The 15,463-nt window shown below is 38.0% G+C and overlaps 1 protein-coding gene across 7 annotated transcripts in view; it reads left to right on the top strand.

Annotated features, from left to right (window-relative positions):
• The window catches only part of RBMS3 (RNA binding motif single stranded interacting protein 3), a 722,203-nt gene extending 709,094 nt beyond the window's left edge, over window positions 1-13,109 (top strand). For 4 of the 7 annotated variants that reach the window (XM_075418969.1, XM_075418970.1, XM_075418973.1 and 1 more), the window contains 4 exons: window positions 2,135-2,215; window positions 4,808-4,935; window positions 7,043-7,106; window positions 8,764-13,109. In XM_075418969.1, coding sequence (XP_075275084.1) covers window positions 2,135-2,215; window positions 4,808-4,935; window positions 7,043-7,088 — 255 coding nt within the window. In that variant the 3' untranslated portion in view covers window positions 7,089-7,106; window positions 8,764-13,109. Of the gene's footprint in view, window positions 1-2,134; window positions 2,216-4,807; window positions 4,940-7,042; window positions 7,107-8,763 lie in introns of those variants that run through there. The other 3 variants (XM_075418975.1, XM_009938046.2, XM_075418972.1) reach the window with 2 other exon arrangements.
• The last annotated feature ends 2,354 nt before the right edge of the window (window positions 13,110-15,463 follow it).

Genomic DNA, 15,463 nt, shown 5'->3' with positions numbered 1-15,463 from the left:
ACAACAGAACTCAATGACAAAGGATTTTGCAAAGAGTGGTCTGAATTAAAAGGCAGTTGAATAATTTGATATCTGTGTTTTAAAACTTGCACGTGTTTGTGTGTAAGGTAAGGGAATAGCTGACAACTGCATCTTGTAAGAGTCTGAGCGCTGATCTTCTGTTGGGTTCAGGGAAGAGCTCTGAGGAAGTCCAAGTTGAATGAGGTCACTTTATTGTTTAAATGAGCAGTTTTAATTAAAATCTATATATTTTTGTCTGAGTGAAGCTAGCCTGGTTAGGTATTTAAAACCATTGTACGTCTTTGCAGAGCTGTCAGAATGGGTGCTTCAGGTTAATGTTAAATATTGACACTTTTAGAACAATGCTACACAGCAGATGTAGTCCCAACATGTGATGTCAACATTACAAAGCAGAATGAATGAAATGGAAGCAGCTCTGGAGCACCCTGGTGTGACATTCTCATTAGCTCCTAATCCGTAAGGCAGGAGAATAGCCCGACTATACTGAGTACAATACGGATAGTTGGCCTAATGTCTTTGGTGGGTTAGCATTCATAAAAAAACTACTGAATTCAATTCTCTTTCTGAAGAACAAGGAAAAGGAGCTGCAGAAAATCATGGCCTGGTATAGGCACACAGACACTGGGGACACTTCCATCTCTTTCTTCAAGTTAAGGAAAACACTGAATTTTAGCTATATTGTAATGGTTTTCAATACAGTATGCTACTCATATTGCAAGTATACATTCTATGTTACCTATATTCCTCACTGATTTTTTTTTCTGTAGAAAACAATTCCATTGAAGTAATTTTTTTGCTTTTACCTGAATGAAGACTTCAGAATTTAGCTGTGGGATTTTTAAATATGCTGTTCTCATTCCCTAAGGCCTTTCTCCAGTATTGGTGCAGAGTCTGCACCCCACCATGCAATTTCATAATGCTTGTTTGTGACAGGCATATCAAACCATCCAGTTAGTTTAGAACTGAGGTGAGAGAGTGCTTTAAATGTAAATTTTACTATAAACAGCGGAATAAAATCTTGCAGGCACTTCCTAGCTCTGCCAGGAAGCAAAGCTATATTTAACTCATTTTAAAATTCATCAAATACATTCTGGGCTGATTCAGATCTTCGGTGTGTCTTTGAAGATAACATGTAGTGGAAGTGTCATACAGTCAGTTGTGGGACTGGGCACATTCTGAGATTCTTGTCAGTGAAGACACGCAGTTAGGACTGGATTGTAGAAAGAAAAGTACATATACATCTGACAACTTAATATTGATGCTTTATTTGAAGATTTGAACAATATCTGTTCCATTCAGTTCAAGAGCTTTTTAAGAAGTGCTGTATATAAAGAGTTTAGTGCCATACCAGTGGAAAAATTCACATGCACGCATGAATTTTAAAGAAGATTGTCTTGTAGTGCTTGAGAGAGACAGTATTTTAGAGAAGGTAATACAAAGTGTTGCTATAATAATAGCTTGCAGAAGTTTCAAGATGCATAGAAAAGATCCCTGGATATTAAGAATAAGCCATAAGAATTTAGCTAGGTATTCTGTGTCCAAAAGGAGAAACTCTCAGATATATCTAGATATATCTTCCTCTTCCTTTGTTTCTCCTGTCTCGGATTGCATCTCCCTGGAGCTTTGTATCCCTGTAAATTCAACTGCTGTTATTGATAGGGTTGAACACAGACTGGAATAAACCTGTCAAATTTCATGCTTCGTTTTTTTGTAGGTGCGATTAGATAAGACCAATAAGATTCTAAAAGATTGTTTAGACTGGTTTTGTATCTGTAACCACTATATATACATATATATATGCTGCTGTCGTGTCTCTACTGTACAAATAGGAGTCTCTCAATTTTAGAAGCCATGTGAACAATCTGAATCTATCAGCAAGATGATTGCTGTTGCCTATATTCAGATATGACCTGACTTTGAAGTTCAAGTTTATGATTTTTAATAGCTAGGTAATTCCTACCATTGCCTAAAATCCTTAATTGAAAGAAATAATAGGCTGTACACTAACCAACAAACTCTGAATAGGAAGTTGAAACAGTGTTGTGCTTCTAAAGTAGTTTTATGCGTCTTGCTTGTGGTTTTCTAATGTGCATTTGCCTTTGATTTGTTCTAGTACATGACTGCTGCTGCACCTATGCAAGGGACCTACATTCCCCAGTACACTCCTGTGCCTCCAACAGCTGTCCCTATTGAAGTAAGTTTATCTCCATCCATGAAAGTAGAGTGAAGGGGTAGCAGAACTCTTCTCTATTATGTCTCCTTGCACCTGTTGTTTGAAAGGGGCCTGAAGCTGCTTTGTGGAATGGTGGCTGGAAGCTTCCAGCTTTTAAAATTAGGACTGCACATTCCTTTCTCCTTCTCTTTTCTTTCTTTCTTTTTCCTTCTTTTTTTTCTCTCCCCCCCCCCCCCCCCCCCTTTTTTTATTTTTATTATTTGCAAGGGCTCTTGTTTTGCATTTGTTTTGTTGTGCAGCAGGACATGGAAGAAAACATCAGTGATTATGACTATTTTTTCCCCATGTACTTGGGAGGGAGATGGGAACTGACAGGAAAACAAACCCAGCAGGCAGACCACAAACCCAAAAGAGATTCCAAGAAGAGAAGGCTGCAAAAGGGTTTGATGTGGTCGTTAGCAAGTATAGGTAATTGCTGAAACATTTAGCCACCAGAAAAGGTGATTGAGCAACGGAAACCTTCCTCTTGTATATACAGACATGGAGGATGCTGCACTGACTGAGTGCTTTTCATCCTTGAGGAAGGATTCGCTCCCTCCCTCCTTGGGGCTGAGTCATGCTGATGACAGTCTAATGAGTAAGTATTTACTCACCCCTGTAGACCACAAGCTGCCGGGAGAGTGTCAGCTTGGCCTCTACTTCTGTGAAGCTTCATAAAAGCCGCTGAGCACAGCAAGAGGAGGGAGCCTTGGCATCCTCTTCCCTGTGTGTTCCCTTTGGTGCTACCTTCTTTTATTAATAACTTCTCCCCTACTCTGGAGTAATGCAAGGAGTGCCAGGGTCTTTGCATATCTGTCTTCGGCTGTGTGGACTTTGGAGTTTGTGCTATTACTGCTCTGTGCTTTGAGGGTGCTGAGTTCGTTGTACTGCTGGCATGGCTCCACCAGCAGTCAAGTGGACTCATGCTGGTTTCTCCAAAGAACTCTGCTGGTTCTTTGCAATTACTGAGATTCCAAAATGAGGTCCCACGGGAAAGGCTGCTACTGTTATGTCATACCGAGCTGGTCATGTTTTAGTCTTTTTTGCCTTGGGATAATTTTGCCCTAAACCTTGTTTGTTTACAGACAGGCCATATGGGTGCATCTTTTCAATTGCCATTCTTAGGTATTAAACTGGGCAGATACAAATCCAGATTAAAAGGAAATGGTGGGATGGAGAGTGGCTCATACAGCAGTACTGGCTGCACACTGTGCTGACCAGTGCGAATGAGAAACTAAGTTAATTCCTCCTGAGCCCTCCTCCCCATCACCCGCTGGTATATTCATGCTCGATAATGTAACATGATGTCGTGATTATCTACTGTGATAATCTAAATGCTATCTGAGTATATAGCCTGTCTTGCTGTGATCCAGTGATGATGAATATTGGTAACGTTTATCTGGATTCCTGTCGCATCATGAATGGAGGCCCTACTATACTGGATGCTCCACAAGCAGAGATCAAAAAATACAGTCTCTGCCCCAGAGAGCTTACAATCTCAAATTGAGACGGACAAAAAAAGAAGGATAAAGACAAGGAACTAGATGGGACAAGATATTACTGAGAGTCTGCTAAGCAATAGATATGAAGAATTTCTGAAAAATGGAACTGATATTTTTAACAGATAATTTAAAATAAACTACCTGTTGTTTACACAGGACTCAAATAAAAACAAAGAAAGTGCTTTGTGCTCCCTCTTCTGGCTCTGTTGTGTGCAATACAGTAATACAGCGTTTTCCCTGAAGAGACCTGCTAGTGTTGTTCATGTGACCAACACACCAGGCATGAGAGTAAAGGAAAAATATAGCTTACTTTGAAAGTGTACAAAAATAGTAGAACATAATATTGTGCAGACTAAGTAGGACAAGAAATAGTGCATAATGTTAAATTCATACATGTCATCTTTTGTGTGTTTACTTAGTTATCTTTTTGCAAACATATAAATATAACTTCATTGGAGCTTTGACTTAACAGATAGTCTTCAGTGTGAAGTAAATTTATTTTTGCAGGGAACATGCATAAAAGCAGCATGTAGAGGGGAACATGCATCAAAGCAGCATATAGAGGAGTGCAGCATTTCTCTAAGGCAGCTAAAATTCTATTGGATGTGTAGTAAAGCAGAGGACAGTGGGTCTAGATTCTGCCTTTATCGCATTGTAAAGCAAACAAATTAAATGTGAACTCACTGTAAAGTTGAGGTAGAGAAGTGAAAATCAGAAGAGCCATACATATGTTGTAAAAAAAGCAAGAGGTGAAATCCAGACTCCACTGGTCAGAAGTTTTGCCTCTGGCTTTGGATGGGCAGGGAACTGCCCTCAAAGGTGGAGGTGTTTTCCACTGCAGCCTGTGAGAGCAAAGCACTACAGAGGCTGGTACACTAAGGAAGCTTCTTCTTGCTGGATTAGCTCTCTAAAACTCATGGATTTTGTTGTGTTAGCATGTGGTTCTGCTATCTCAAACTCTTTCGACCTCTAGAGAAATAGAGGGATGGTGAGCAGGTGCTGAGCTCTTTTATGTAATTCACTGCAGTGAGTAAAATTAGTAAGTTTTTTGTGTTCTCATTTGATTACTTAGGGCGTTGTTGCTGATACTTCTCCACAGACAGTAGCATCTTCATCACAGGAAGCCAGTGGTCAACAGCAACAGATGACAGTGGAAACATCCAGTGAACATGCACCTGCATATTCTTACCAACAGTCTAAGTAAGTAGGCATACGCTTTGTAACCAGAAGGTTTTGTTTCTTGATTATAGTGGGCCAAATTCTGCTACACATTTCAGCAATATAAATTCTGAACAGCTTTAAGTTCAGATGAATTCTGGATGTATAGCAGTGCAATTAGCAAAAGGTTGTGGCTGATGGCCTCACCTTGGCAAAATGTCCTTGAGTTCCTGCCTGCAATGATATGCTCTCTAACTGTCTGCTGCTTTTCTGGACTCAGAAGGATCTCGACAGCTGCATTAACAATCATCATGCTGGGCTAAAGCAGCATCTGACATCAGAGGTTAAAAAGAGGGCTAAAATTTTGCAGTGATGAGAATACTGACACGGTACACATGTAAAAGTTTCTTTCTGAAAGTGTAGCTAGTGAAGTAGTATAAATTGCCCCAAGTTGGTATTTGTGATTGTGCAAAACTGGTGCCATGCAGACACTGAGTGGGCAGGAACTGGCAATGGACGAAGAAGGAGTAAGAAAGAGATGAGGAGAAGCAATGCTCTGTCTTTCTCCTGTCCTCTGCTCCCTTTATTTGCTTCCCACAGAATACCTTGAAAAATTCAGAATTTGTACACTGACAGCTGGACCTAGAACTCCTAAATAATAAGAATAATCCTCAAATACTCCTTCTCTTTGTCACAATAAAACTGGTCCTCACGAAGGGAAGGTTATTTACTGACAGGGTACTCACCGGGACCGATCAGTGTTGGACAGATTCTAGAATGGAGCCCAAACCCAGTCCTTGATTAATACATGTATATTGAACACCAGCATTACTGTGAAAAGAGAATTACACATTTTTTATCTTTGGGGAAGGAAGTAGACAAATAGACAAGAAATACATTAGGTATGTCAGTCAGTGCATCATGACATAGTACTTACAGAGGCATAAGATATAAGCTGGTATAGGAAAGATTAGAATTGTACCAATCTGTCAATTGCTTCATTTTTGACCTCTGAAAGTGGAAGATGCCATTATTTGTGTAACATATGAGTAACATATGGTTTCAGATCACACAGTGTCCCTTTTTGACTGCCATAAAATGTAAGACCACACTATTTCTTATGTCATGCCCGTATTTGTCTATATGTACATACTACAAAAGCAATTTATCACAAGCTTTTTGTTGATGCACCCAGTCAGAGACACAGTCTATGCATGCGTATCCCTTCTAGCCCTCAGTCTCTCTAGCACCTGTAAATAAATGATGGCAAAATACATATAGAATATAGTGGGGGAAGAGAGAAATGTGTGTGACCATGCGTCCTGTTGGCTTGTTTTGATGACTGTGTTCTGTAGGAGCTTGGATCTGACCATCCCCGTGTTCCAGTTCCCTTTCGCTTAAGTCTCAAAGCAGGAGGACTTAGGTTCCGAAGCCCTCATAAGGTAGCTGTGAGCAGTGGATTCTGGCATATTTCCCACATAAGAGGAAACCACATTGCAGTTCTTTATTGAAGTGGGTGCTGTGTTTCTTGCCAGTGTGGTGAATTCACACCTTCTCCAAGTATGAGATCCCTCATCTTTCCTTGTCAGCTATTGCCTTTTTGCAATGATGGATACACATCTAATGGCACTGGCATTTATGGTCAGAGGATTTTCTTTCTTTTTTAACGACACAGGCAGATTCACTACAGATTTTTTGTTATGATTATTTCAGTGTTTTTTTTCTGAAATGTGTCCTCTATTTATATCTACCAGTTGCAGGCAGAAATGCAAAGTGTGGGAAGCTGTAGGAACAAACCAAAATACACACAGTCTCTGTCTTAAAAAAACAACTTCTGCCAGAGTATTTCAGTAACCTTTAATATAAAACCAAGTGAAGTTATTTTGTAATTAAAAGACGATTTTATTAAGCTACTCTTTGAAGGGCACATTTGTTAAAAGCAAGCATCATGACCAATGCACAACAGCTTGTTTTCAAAGTGAGATGAGAGGAAGTAATTACCATGACCAGACAATGGTTTTGTCAGATATAGGCAAAGGAAAAGGCAGACACTATAAAATTATTTCATAGGAGCTGATCAGTCAGGAGAAAAGTTGTAACAGTGTATTTCATTATATTTATTTTCTTTGCAACAATCATGAAATTGCAGGCAACGAAGGAGAGGCAATGTACTCAGAATGAACTGGGTGGTATAAGGACTCTGTACTCTCTTTGTAAGTAAAAATAAACCATGAGATTTAAAGTTTAAGTTCCACTTTTTTAATCAGCATACACGTTCTGTTACTTAATATGCTGGCTGCTGTCCCACCCATAGATGTTCAGAAATGCTAATTTCATGTCAAAAACGTGGCTACCTACTGTGTAGCAATATAGGAGAAACAGCCCTTGGTTTCTGAGCAGAGATCTCTACTTTATGAGGAAATATCCTTAATTATTTTAGACCCATACTCTCTTTTTTCCTTGTAAGTCTCTAATTTTCCACATAAAAGTGTGAAATCTGTGAAGTGGAGATAAATGGAGATCCTTTTCCCCTGAAAAGTGTACGCTTTTACCTCTAAGCAAAACTCTGCTGGACAACGTACTCTGATTTTAAATGTGGAAAGATTTACATTTTTCTGGAGACTTTTGTGGGCAAATTCAATGCCAGGTTAGACTAGAGAGTGTGTGCTGTGACCGTTCAGTGGAATTGGCCTTTCATGCGTGTGGTGGCCACTTGATCCAGCTGAGCAGTCCAACTTGAGAACTCCTACTGGAAGTTATGCATAAAAAACCCTAAGAAAATAATTAATTCTTGCCTGCTATGGAAATCTGTGGTTACATTCAAAATACTAATTGTCAGGCTTCATGCAGTGAAAAAGTCCTTTGCTAAATTTGATATTTAAAATTGAAGTTGGTTTTATGTTTACCATCCCAGGGAAATAGTTCTGCTGCAAATGTGTCACCAACATTCCTCACAATTTAACTCCTAATATTAAAAGTAATTTAAAACTAAGCAAGGCAAATGCATTGATGCTTGCAAGAGGAAAGGTGCTGGATTTTCTTATGTTGAACTTTGGTTGGAATAGGATTTTTTCCATGCAAGTTTTGAGGACTGTAGGAAGACCACTAGCTAACCCTTACTCATAGTGCTAGACATGAAACAACGTTTATATGTAAGTTCTATGTCTCCCAAAAGATCTCATATAGTCTTGCTAAGAGAAGTTTGATGTGGCATATCTTTAAATTACATGAAACCTCAAAAAAACAAAATGAGAGTTATCCCCTGTAAGAAAAAAAGTTGATAGTTTAGCTTATTCTCTGTGCTAAATTTAGAAAGATTTGACACTATATGGTCAAAAATTATGTTTTTCTAATTCATATTATCTTGAATGTTTCTACTAAGTTAGCCATAACTGGCTCATTAAGCAGATTGCTCCAGTGTCTACTGTTCTTGCCATCACAAAATGTGTTCTTTTTAACAAATTGGATGTATCCTTTTATTGTAACTTTATCCTTCATTTTATTATTAGTATCCAAAAAAAATAGTGCCAGTTATGAAAATATTCGCTGTCTTATTGTATTACTCTTGAAATATTTACACAGTGTTAAGCCACGTATTCATCTCATTTCAGTATTGTTAGACTGCCCATTAAACATAGCATTAACAAGAGTAAATTCATCTGCTTAGGATGTGTTAACGTCCCCAAAGCAGGAGTTCCCTATTTCTGCCTGACTATTTTCAGCTTAGTGTTGGTATCATATTTAAACAGCTGCAAAGTTAGTTTAGCTTGGATAACTTTTAAAGGGAATTGGGTGGAAAAAAAAAAGGAGAGGAGGCTATTTCAAAGTTGTTTTGACTTAATGACCACTTTAATTCAATTGTTTTTACAGACAATAAACAGGACTGAAGAATGTCGGTCTGAAATCTTTGCCTTGAATGGAGAAACTTCACTGAACAAGAAGTTGGCTTCCAGTTTGCACAGGCGTCAAATGAATGCTTTTTTTTTCTACCTTTCCCAATGAAAACAAAACAGTGTTTTTATGTGCTGTGCAAATGGTTCCGTCATGTAGTCTGACAATTTTATTTTTGCTATTTTTTTTTTTTTTTAACTACAGGAAAAACCCAGAGGAAAAACGCTGGGTTGACATTTCATCTGGACGAACATTTGAATTCAGAATTTACCTGGAGGCGTAGCTAGAATTTTTTTTTTTTCTTAAACAGAAAAACTGATGATGTCAAGAGGGAGCAAGTTGAGATGAAAACCAATTGTCTTCCTCAAAAATTAAGCTACTCTTTTTCTCTCATTTTATTTTTCTTCTTGTTTTAAATCTAGAGTGTTTTTTGTTTTTTTTGTTTCTTGTTTTTTTTTAAAGAAATGTTTAGGTAAGGTTTATCTTGAATCTTAATTGCCTTAATTTTAAGGACGTCAAAGGCTCTCAAAGCAAGCTGTCAACGTCTTGTTAGAAAACCCGAGAATGAATTGAAACTGCTCACACCGGTGCTGGTGCAGAAGTTTAATAGACTGAGTTTTTGGGGTGAACAAAAAATAAACTGTACAGTTTAAAAGAAAATGATTTTCTTCTTTTGAAGAAAAGTTGATGATAAAGGAACTGTGGCAACTGAAAGGATTGGAAAAATGCTGGGACTTTTATGAACTTTGTCTTAAGTGTTGACAGAAAAAATTCTAGAAGGCTAAAGCATTTTACAGTAAAGTTATTGAATTGAGAAAAAAACTTGCTGCATTATGGAGAATGCAGGAGTTTTTTCTTGCAGAATGCAGATTTTTTTATTTACAAAGCGTGATCGCTAGCAAAAGCATTAGTGCTTTTTATCTGCAGTCTTTTTTATGAGCTTTAAGAAGTTTTTAGTCTGCTTTGCTTGTCACATTGCAAAAACCTAGCTTAAGAGCATTAAAAAAAACTTAAGTAGATAGGAGCTTATGGTCAAAAAAGTGCAAAAAAAGCAATAGATAGAAGAAATTGTTGACAATTTCTGTAGTCTTTCCTAGTTGTGAACAAATGCAGCCTATGGATGGCCTATTTTATACCAAAGACGAAGTGACACCCTAACGCAGTCCAGAAGATAGAGGTTTTTTTCTTTTTTTATCTTTATTTGACCTACATGGCCGGACCAGTTCTTACTTTCTTGTTTGTTTAAACTATCTTCCACTGGTGTCTTACATACTGCATATGTTTATAGTGAAAATCTCAGAATAGTTGGTATTAGAAGCTTGTTGGTGGTGTGCTTTGGAGAACATCCCAAAGCAAGGGGGAGTGGGTTACCAACTAATCTGTCCAGGTGGGCTTTAATTTTGATCAGTTTTCCTGTTGAATTGCCTGATCTTTGGTATTTCTACTGAAACAACAGTCTTCCTTCTGAATTCCGACATACTTCAGATTCATTTTTTCACCTCAGTCTTTGTCATCGTCCAGCATGCATAGCCACCTAAATTCTGCATTTGTTTTTCAGTGGTGTGTTTGGATTGCCAGGTCGATGCAAGAGAAAGCAAACTTGATCTTTGTTCTCATTTTAGCTCTCCCATACAAGCAGAAAATAACTTAGTACTGTCATACAGGCAGGAAGTTAAAAATTGTTCTTCCCTGCTATGATTTCTGTTGTCTTAATATGTTGGCTGACAATCACTAATTAGTATGAATAGGCAAAAAAAGACACCAACTAAATTGAATTCATTGAAACCTTTTTTAGGAATGACAGTCATTTTCCACAGAGAAATCTTGATTATGGCCCTTACTTTTTCCAAACGAACAAAGAATTGAAAAAGGTGAGAAGCAAGTCAAAAGATGATTTTTTTTCATGAAGGAGGCAGAAGAGAAGCAGCATCTAAATACATACATACACACACGTATCTATATGTAAAAATTAAACCAAACGTATTTAAACTTCTTTCTGTCCAGAAGAGAGGGGAAGCTTCATCACATTTATTGTGGTGCATTAGAGACAGGGTATCCATTAAAAATAATGAAATTAAAACATATATATTGGATCAGTGTGATTCAGCTGCCCGATTCTAAAAAGAGACCTATGTTTCCCTAACCTGACTTTTTTTGGGGAAAAGAACACAATTATTTTTTTAAATTGATAAAACAAGGTTGTATATTTTAACGTAATGTGGGGGGGAGGGGGTTTCCCAAGTAAATGGCTGCTAGATACGCAACATAGAAAAGAGAGAAATGGGAGTTCACATGGTTCTTCACCATAAGAAGAGGGTCTGATTTTCAGAAGTGGTAAAACTTCTGCTTTCTCCAGGGTAGTTGTTGATATTCAGCACTTCTGAAAACCAGATGATGCCAAAGTAAAAGAAGAACAACATCCACAACATGTTTTTGATTCAGAAAAAAAAAAATCTCTTTCTGTTTCACATACTGTCTCATTACTTGTTGCTTTTTAAGAGTGGCACTTGAATTTTATCCTCAGATAAAGGTTCCCTCTTTCTTTGGAGGGCATATGAGGGAAAAAAAAAATCAATCTAGCCTTATTTTCTTCCTTTCTACACGTACTCTCTTTCTGTCTCTCTCTGAATTCTTTGTACAAATAGAGATAACCCCAGGCACAAGTCAGTTAAATATGACATAAACACATTTGTTTTTGTGTTAGTTCTAATGTGACACACAAAAAGTCTCATTTACTATCAACAATGAGGCTACAAGGTAGCTACCATGTGGCTGATGAATATGCTGAGGTACCTTCTTGTTTCTATTCAGAACTCTGCTGCTTTATTTATACATTCAGAAACATTTTTCTTATTTTTTTCAGCAAAGTGTTTTTTATTAAGCCAGACAGGCAACACGATATCACGATGCCTGTCACTTTAAAGTATTTCAAGTGCATTCTGTATTAGAATTGTTCCCTTTTTTTTCCATGCTATAATGTTTAGTAGTGTTTGAAATCAAAAGAAACAAGGCAAAGAAGTAGAGGAAGAAGAAGAGGAAAGAAAGTGGATCCCTTAAATACAATTGATCATCTTACTGATCCCCAAAAATACAGTGAACTGGTACTTGAAAGTATGAATTAAAAACAATGTGAGCCTTGACTAGAAACAGTCATAGACCATAAGGTAAGAAAAAAACTTATTTGGAACATACGAAATGCTCAGAAAGTGGTAACTAATTTGTAAAAGGTAAAGATGAGATAAAAGAGAACAGTGGAAGAGCAACACAATTGCTACATGGGTGTTGTCATAGGACAGGAATACTTGGTGGCCTCTGAAATCTAAAACTGGTTTTCTTTATGTTCTGGCTAATGAGATTTTTTGGAAGGCTTATTGATACTATTATCTGTTTGAGTTTCTGTTTTCATTTTTTTTGCTTTTTTTGAAGACCTGAATTTGTAAAGTCAATATCTATGTCTGTCTTACTGATTTAGCTTTAAATATCAGGTGGGTTCATGAAAGGTTGCAGAAACAAGTCTAGAAGTCTAAAGCGATGGGGCCTGGCCCAGTGGTCTAGAAGTAACATCAAATCCATAAGCTGAACTGCGTATGTACTTTCCATCACACCTGAATTCTTGTAAATTGTCAAATCTGGATGTTCAGGATTGTTATCTTTGTTTTTACCTTAAAAGATAAATACAGAAAGGGTGTCAGAAAAATCTGAATTACGGCTAGAAAATCCTGAATACCTGGGCTCGTCACTTAACATTGAGGAAAAAATGGGTACAGTGGAACTGAAGAGAGTATTGTATTTGCAGGTGCTGACCCAAGTGTAGATCAGGGCACTGAAAAGTCCAACTGTTCCCAGTGAGATGCTGAGGGACTCTTCTTCCTATCTGGCTCTACTGCTGGTTTTGTAAGCACTTTTCACCTGTGACAGTCAGGCCTCAAATTGTGAATGTCCTCTTATTGCCTTCCAGTGAAACAGACTCTTGAAATGTCCTTAGCTTGTGCTTACTTGTATAGTTCTGTTCACCAGAAGACTGCCTTGGTTGTGTTTGTCAAGAAATCCACCATAATGCAGAATGAGACGTATTTGAGAGCAATTGCATCGCAATGTATCATCTTCTGCTATGGATGCATGCCCAACTGTGGAAGATAAAGGCTGGTGATTAGAGAAGTGAGGGCTTAAACTTTCAATGGGCAATGGGCTGAAGCATTTGAATGGATTTTTACTCAAGTAAAAATCAAACGAAAGGTGTTATTTATGTATGTATGTGTACCAAAACTCAGCAAATTTGAGGAAGCCTGCATTGTAATAAAGTTTATTTTTAATATGTCATAGTATTTGGATCTATATTATGTTGTTTATGGTACTGAAGGATGAGAGTGATACTAAGTGTTTAGCAAATTGCCATGCTTCATGATTTCAAGCTTGATGGTGCTCCTCATGCCACTTCATTTTAATGCTGAGGTTGACATGAGCAAAACAGGTTTAGGCAGACTCGCTGAACTCTACCTATAGCAAGAGTCATGCTGAGAAGTGATAATGTGCTTAAAGTAATGAATCAATACATTTTTAGTGATGAGACCAAATGTGGTGGTTGAAGATAGTAATGTTTGTTACACACATGGTCAACATTTCCTTTCAAAACTTTAACATGAAATTGGTCCGGATATAAAAGAAGTGCCCTAGGGTAAGGGATTTTCCTGGTCTTTCTTGGTAGCCCGCGTGAACTAAGAAAACAGTCACGGTGTGATGGAAATGCAAAACAGAAACCAACAAAACCGCTGACATTTGGTGTGTTAGTCTTTTCTGTTTAATAACAATTGACTCTAGTAACGAAGATTCCTTTCATTTCTAATAAGCATACACACAATCGTGCACGCAAACTTTTCAGAAGGAGGGCTGAGTGAGCAACAGACTTCTCCTCTCCCTCAATGGAGCAGATTTCTAGAATCTCAGCAAGCAGCGAAGATGCAGCGTAAGGAGAGTTATTTTCCCCTCAAAAAGAGCACCAACTTTTTCTGTATTGCTCCTGTCACCCAAATAGGCTAGAGCGCTGTATGTACCCCAGAGATTTATTCACCTTTGTGCCTCAAAGCAGGCAGAAGAGACCCTTTCTTCTCCCCTTTATTAACATGCTCTTTGTTAAAATTAAACAGAAAATTATGAGAGAAAAGCTGTAAAAAAATAAAACCCAGTGCTGGTTTAGCTTTCCATGATGAGAAAATTCTTGTGTTTATATCAGATGTTCATTTCAGTTGTTAATTCTCCAACAGTGACAGCTGAGTTCTTTCACCTTACTAAAAATGTGTAATGAAGTGAAAAACATCTGCCTTTGGCAGGTTCACAAATCTATTTTTTTTTGTAGGGCCAAAGCCTGCAAGGTGTAAGCACCTTCAAGATCTGGATCTGTTGTCCTTAAGAGAGTATCTGCCCAACATTAATTTTCTGCCTTTAAGTGTCTTTCTTTTGGATAATACTTTAATGAATTTGGTGAAATTTACAGTCAGTTATATTTTTAAAAGCCCAAAAAATACAGCCTAGAGAAGAGAACATGATGTTTATGTAACTAAAGTATTATTAAATATTCTGTATTCCAGAGTGGAAGAAAATTCTTACTATCTTTTGCAGGCAAAATAATTCTATGTAAAACAAGGAAGCATACAGAATTCATATAGGAATTTTTAATTGTTTTCCTTCATAAAGGAGAATGAACAGATTCTGTCTGTAAGAAAAATCAAAGCAGCTTTGAAGCAGATGAACTTCCTATCAAGAAAACATGCATCACACGAATAGGATAGAGGTTCTTTAAAGCCCTTACAGACCTCACTGTAGCCAAAATGTAGAATGCAGGACCTCTGTGATACATTAAATTATGAATCTTATTTATATGGGCATCTGTGTGCTGATGTCTCAGAATGTCTTTGAAAGATCTGTACTGCTATGATTTTTTTTTATGTTTTCCATTTGTACCACAATCCTAATAGCTGCCATTTTCCCACTCCTGGGGCTTTCTGTAGATCAGTGGATGTTAGGTTTAAACTTCTGTTTTCTTTGATGAAGCTTTCAATAAAAAAATAAAGAAAGAAAAGAGCTGGGTGACTCTGTGTTCTTGTGGCACCTTTCTGCAGAGGCTTCCTGAAGCCGTGGCTCTTGTGCTGAGCACAGAGGGAGCGGAAAAGCTTTGTAGCAAAGTCTGTCTTCTCTGCGTCTTCACCAAAGGGAAGGAGAGAATTGGAGAGACAGGACGGCTCTGTTGCCCTGTCAGCAGCACCACCACCCATGTCTTAGGAGGTGAAACACGGGAGAAAGTGTTTCTAACACCAAGACTGAGCGTTTAATACTAACAGGTGTCTGCTGTCCGAGCTCTCGGCTGTGCTTCTGCTAGAAGGACATTGCCTCTGTTTCTGAGGCTTATTTTAAAGAGTGACTTCAGGGCAAAAGTTGCCACGTGGAAGACAGAAAATCTGTATTTATGGAAGAAGTACAGCCTAAGCAGCGGTAGGGCAAGTCATACTTCATCATGAAAGGCAACTAGAAAACAAATTGCCTCCTCGGCCACATCTCACAGGGAACAAGCAAGCTGTTTGGCACGCGTCCCCATGGCTGCTTCAGTCGGTGACTCTCATGTTGCCATGTACATTCCTTCCCATGAGGGCCATTTCTCTGGTGAAGGTGAAGGTGGGCTGGAAGT

This window comes from Opisthocomus hoazin, chromosome 4 (genome assembly GCF_030867145.1).
Source record: "Opisthocomus hoazin isolate bOpiHoa1 chromosome 4, bOpiHoa1.hap1, whole genome shotgun sequence".
Classification (NCBI taxonomy): Eukaryota; Metazoa; Chordata; class Aves; order Opisthocomiformes; family Opisthocomidae; genus Opisthocomus; species Opisthocomus hoazin.
Note: the sequence above shows the minus strand (reverse complement) of the source record. Positions and strands in the feature narration are given on the sequence as shown.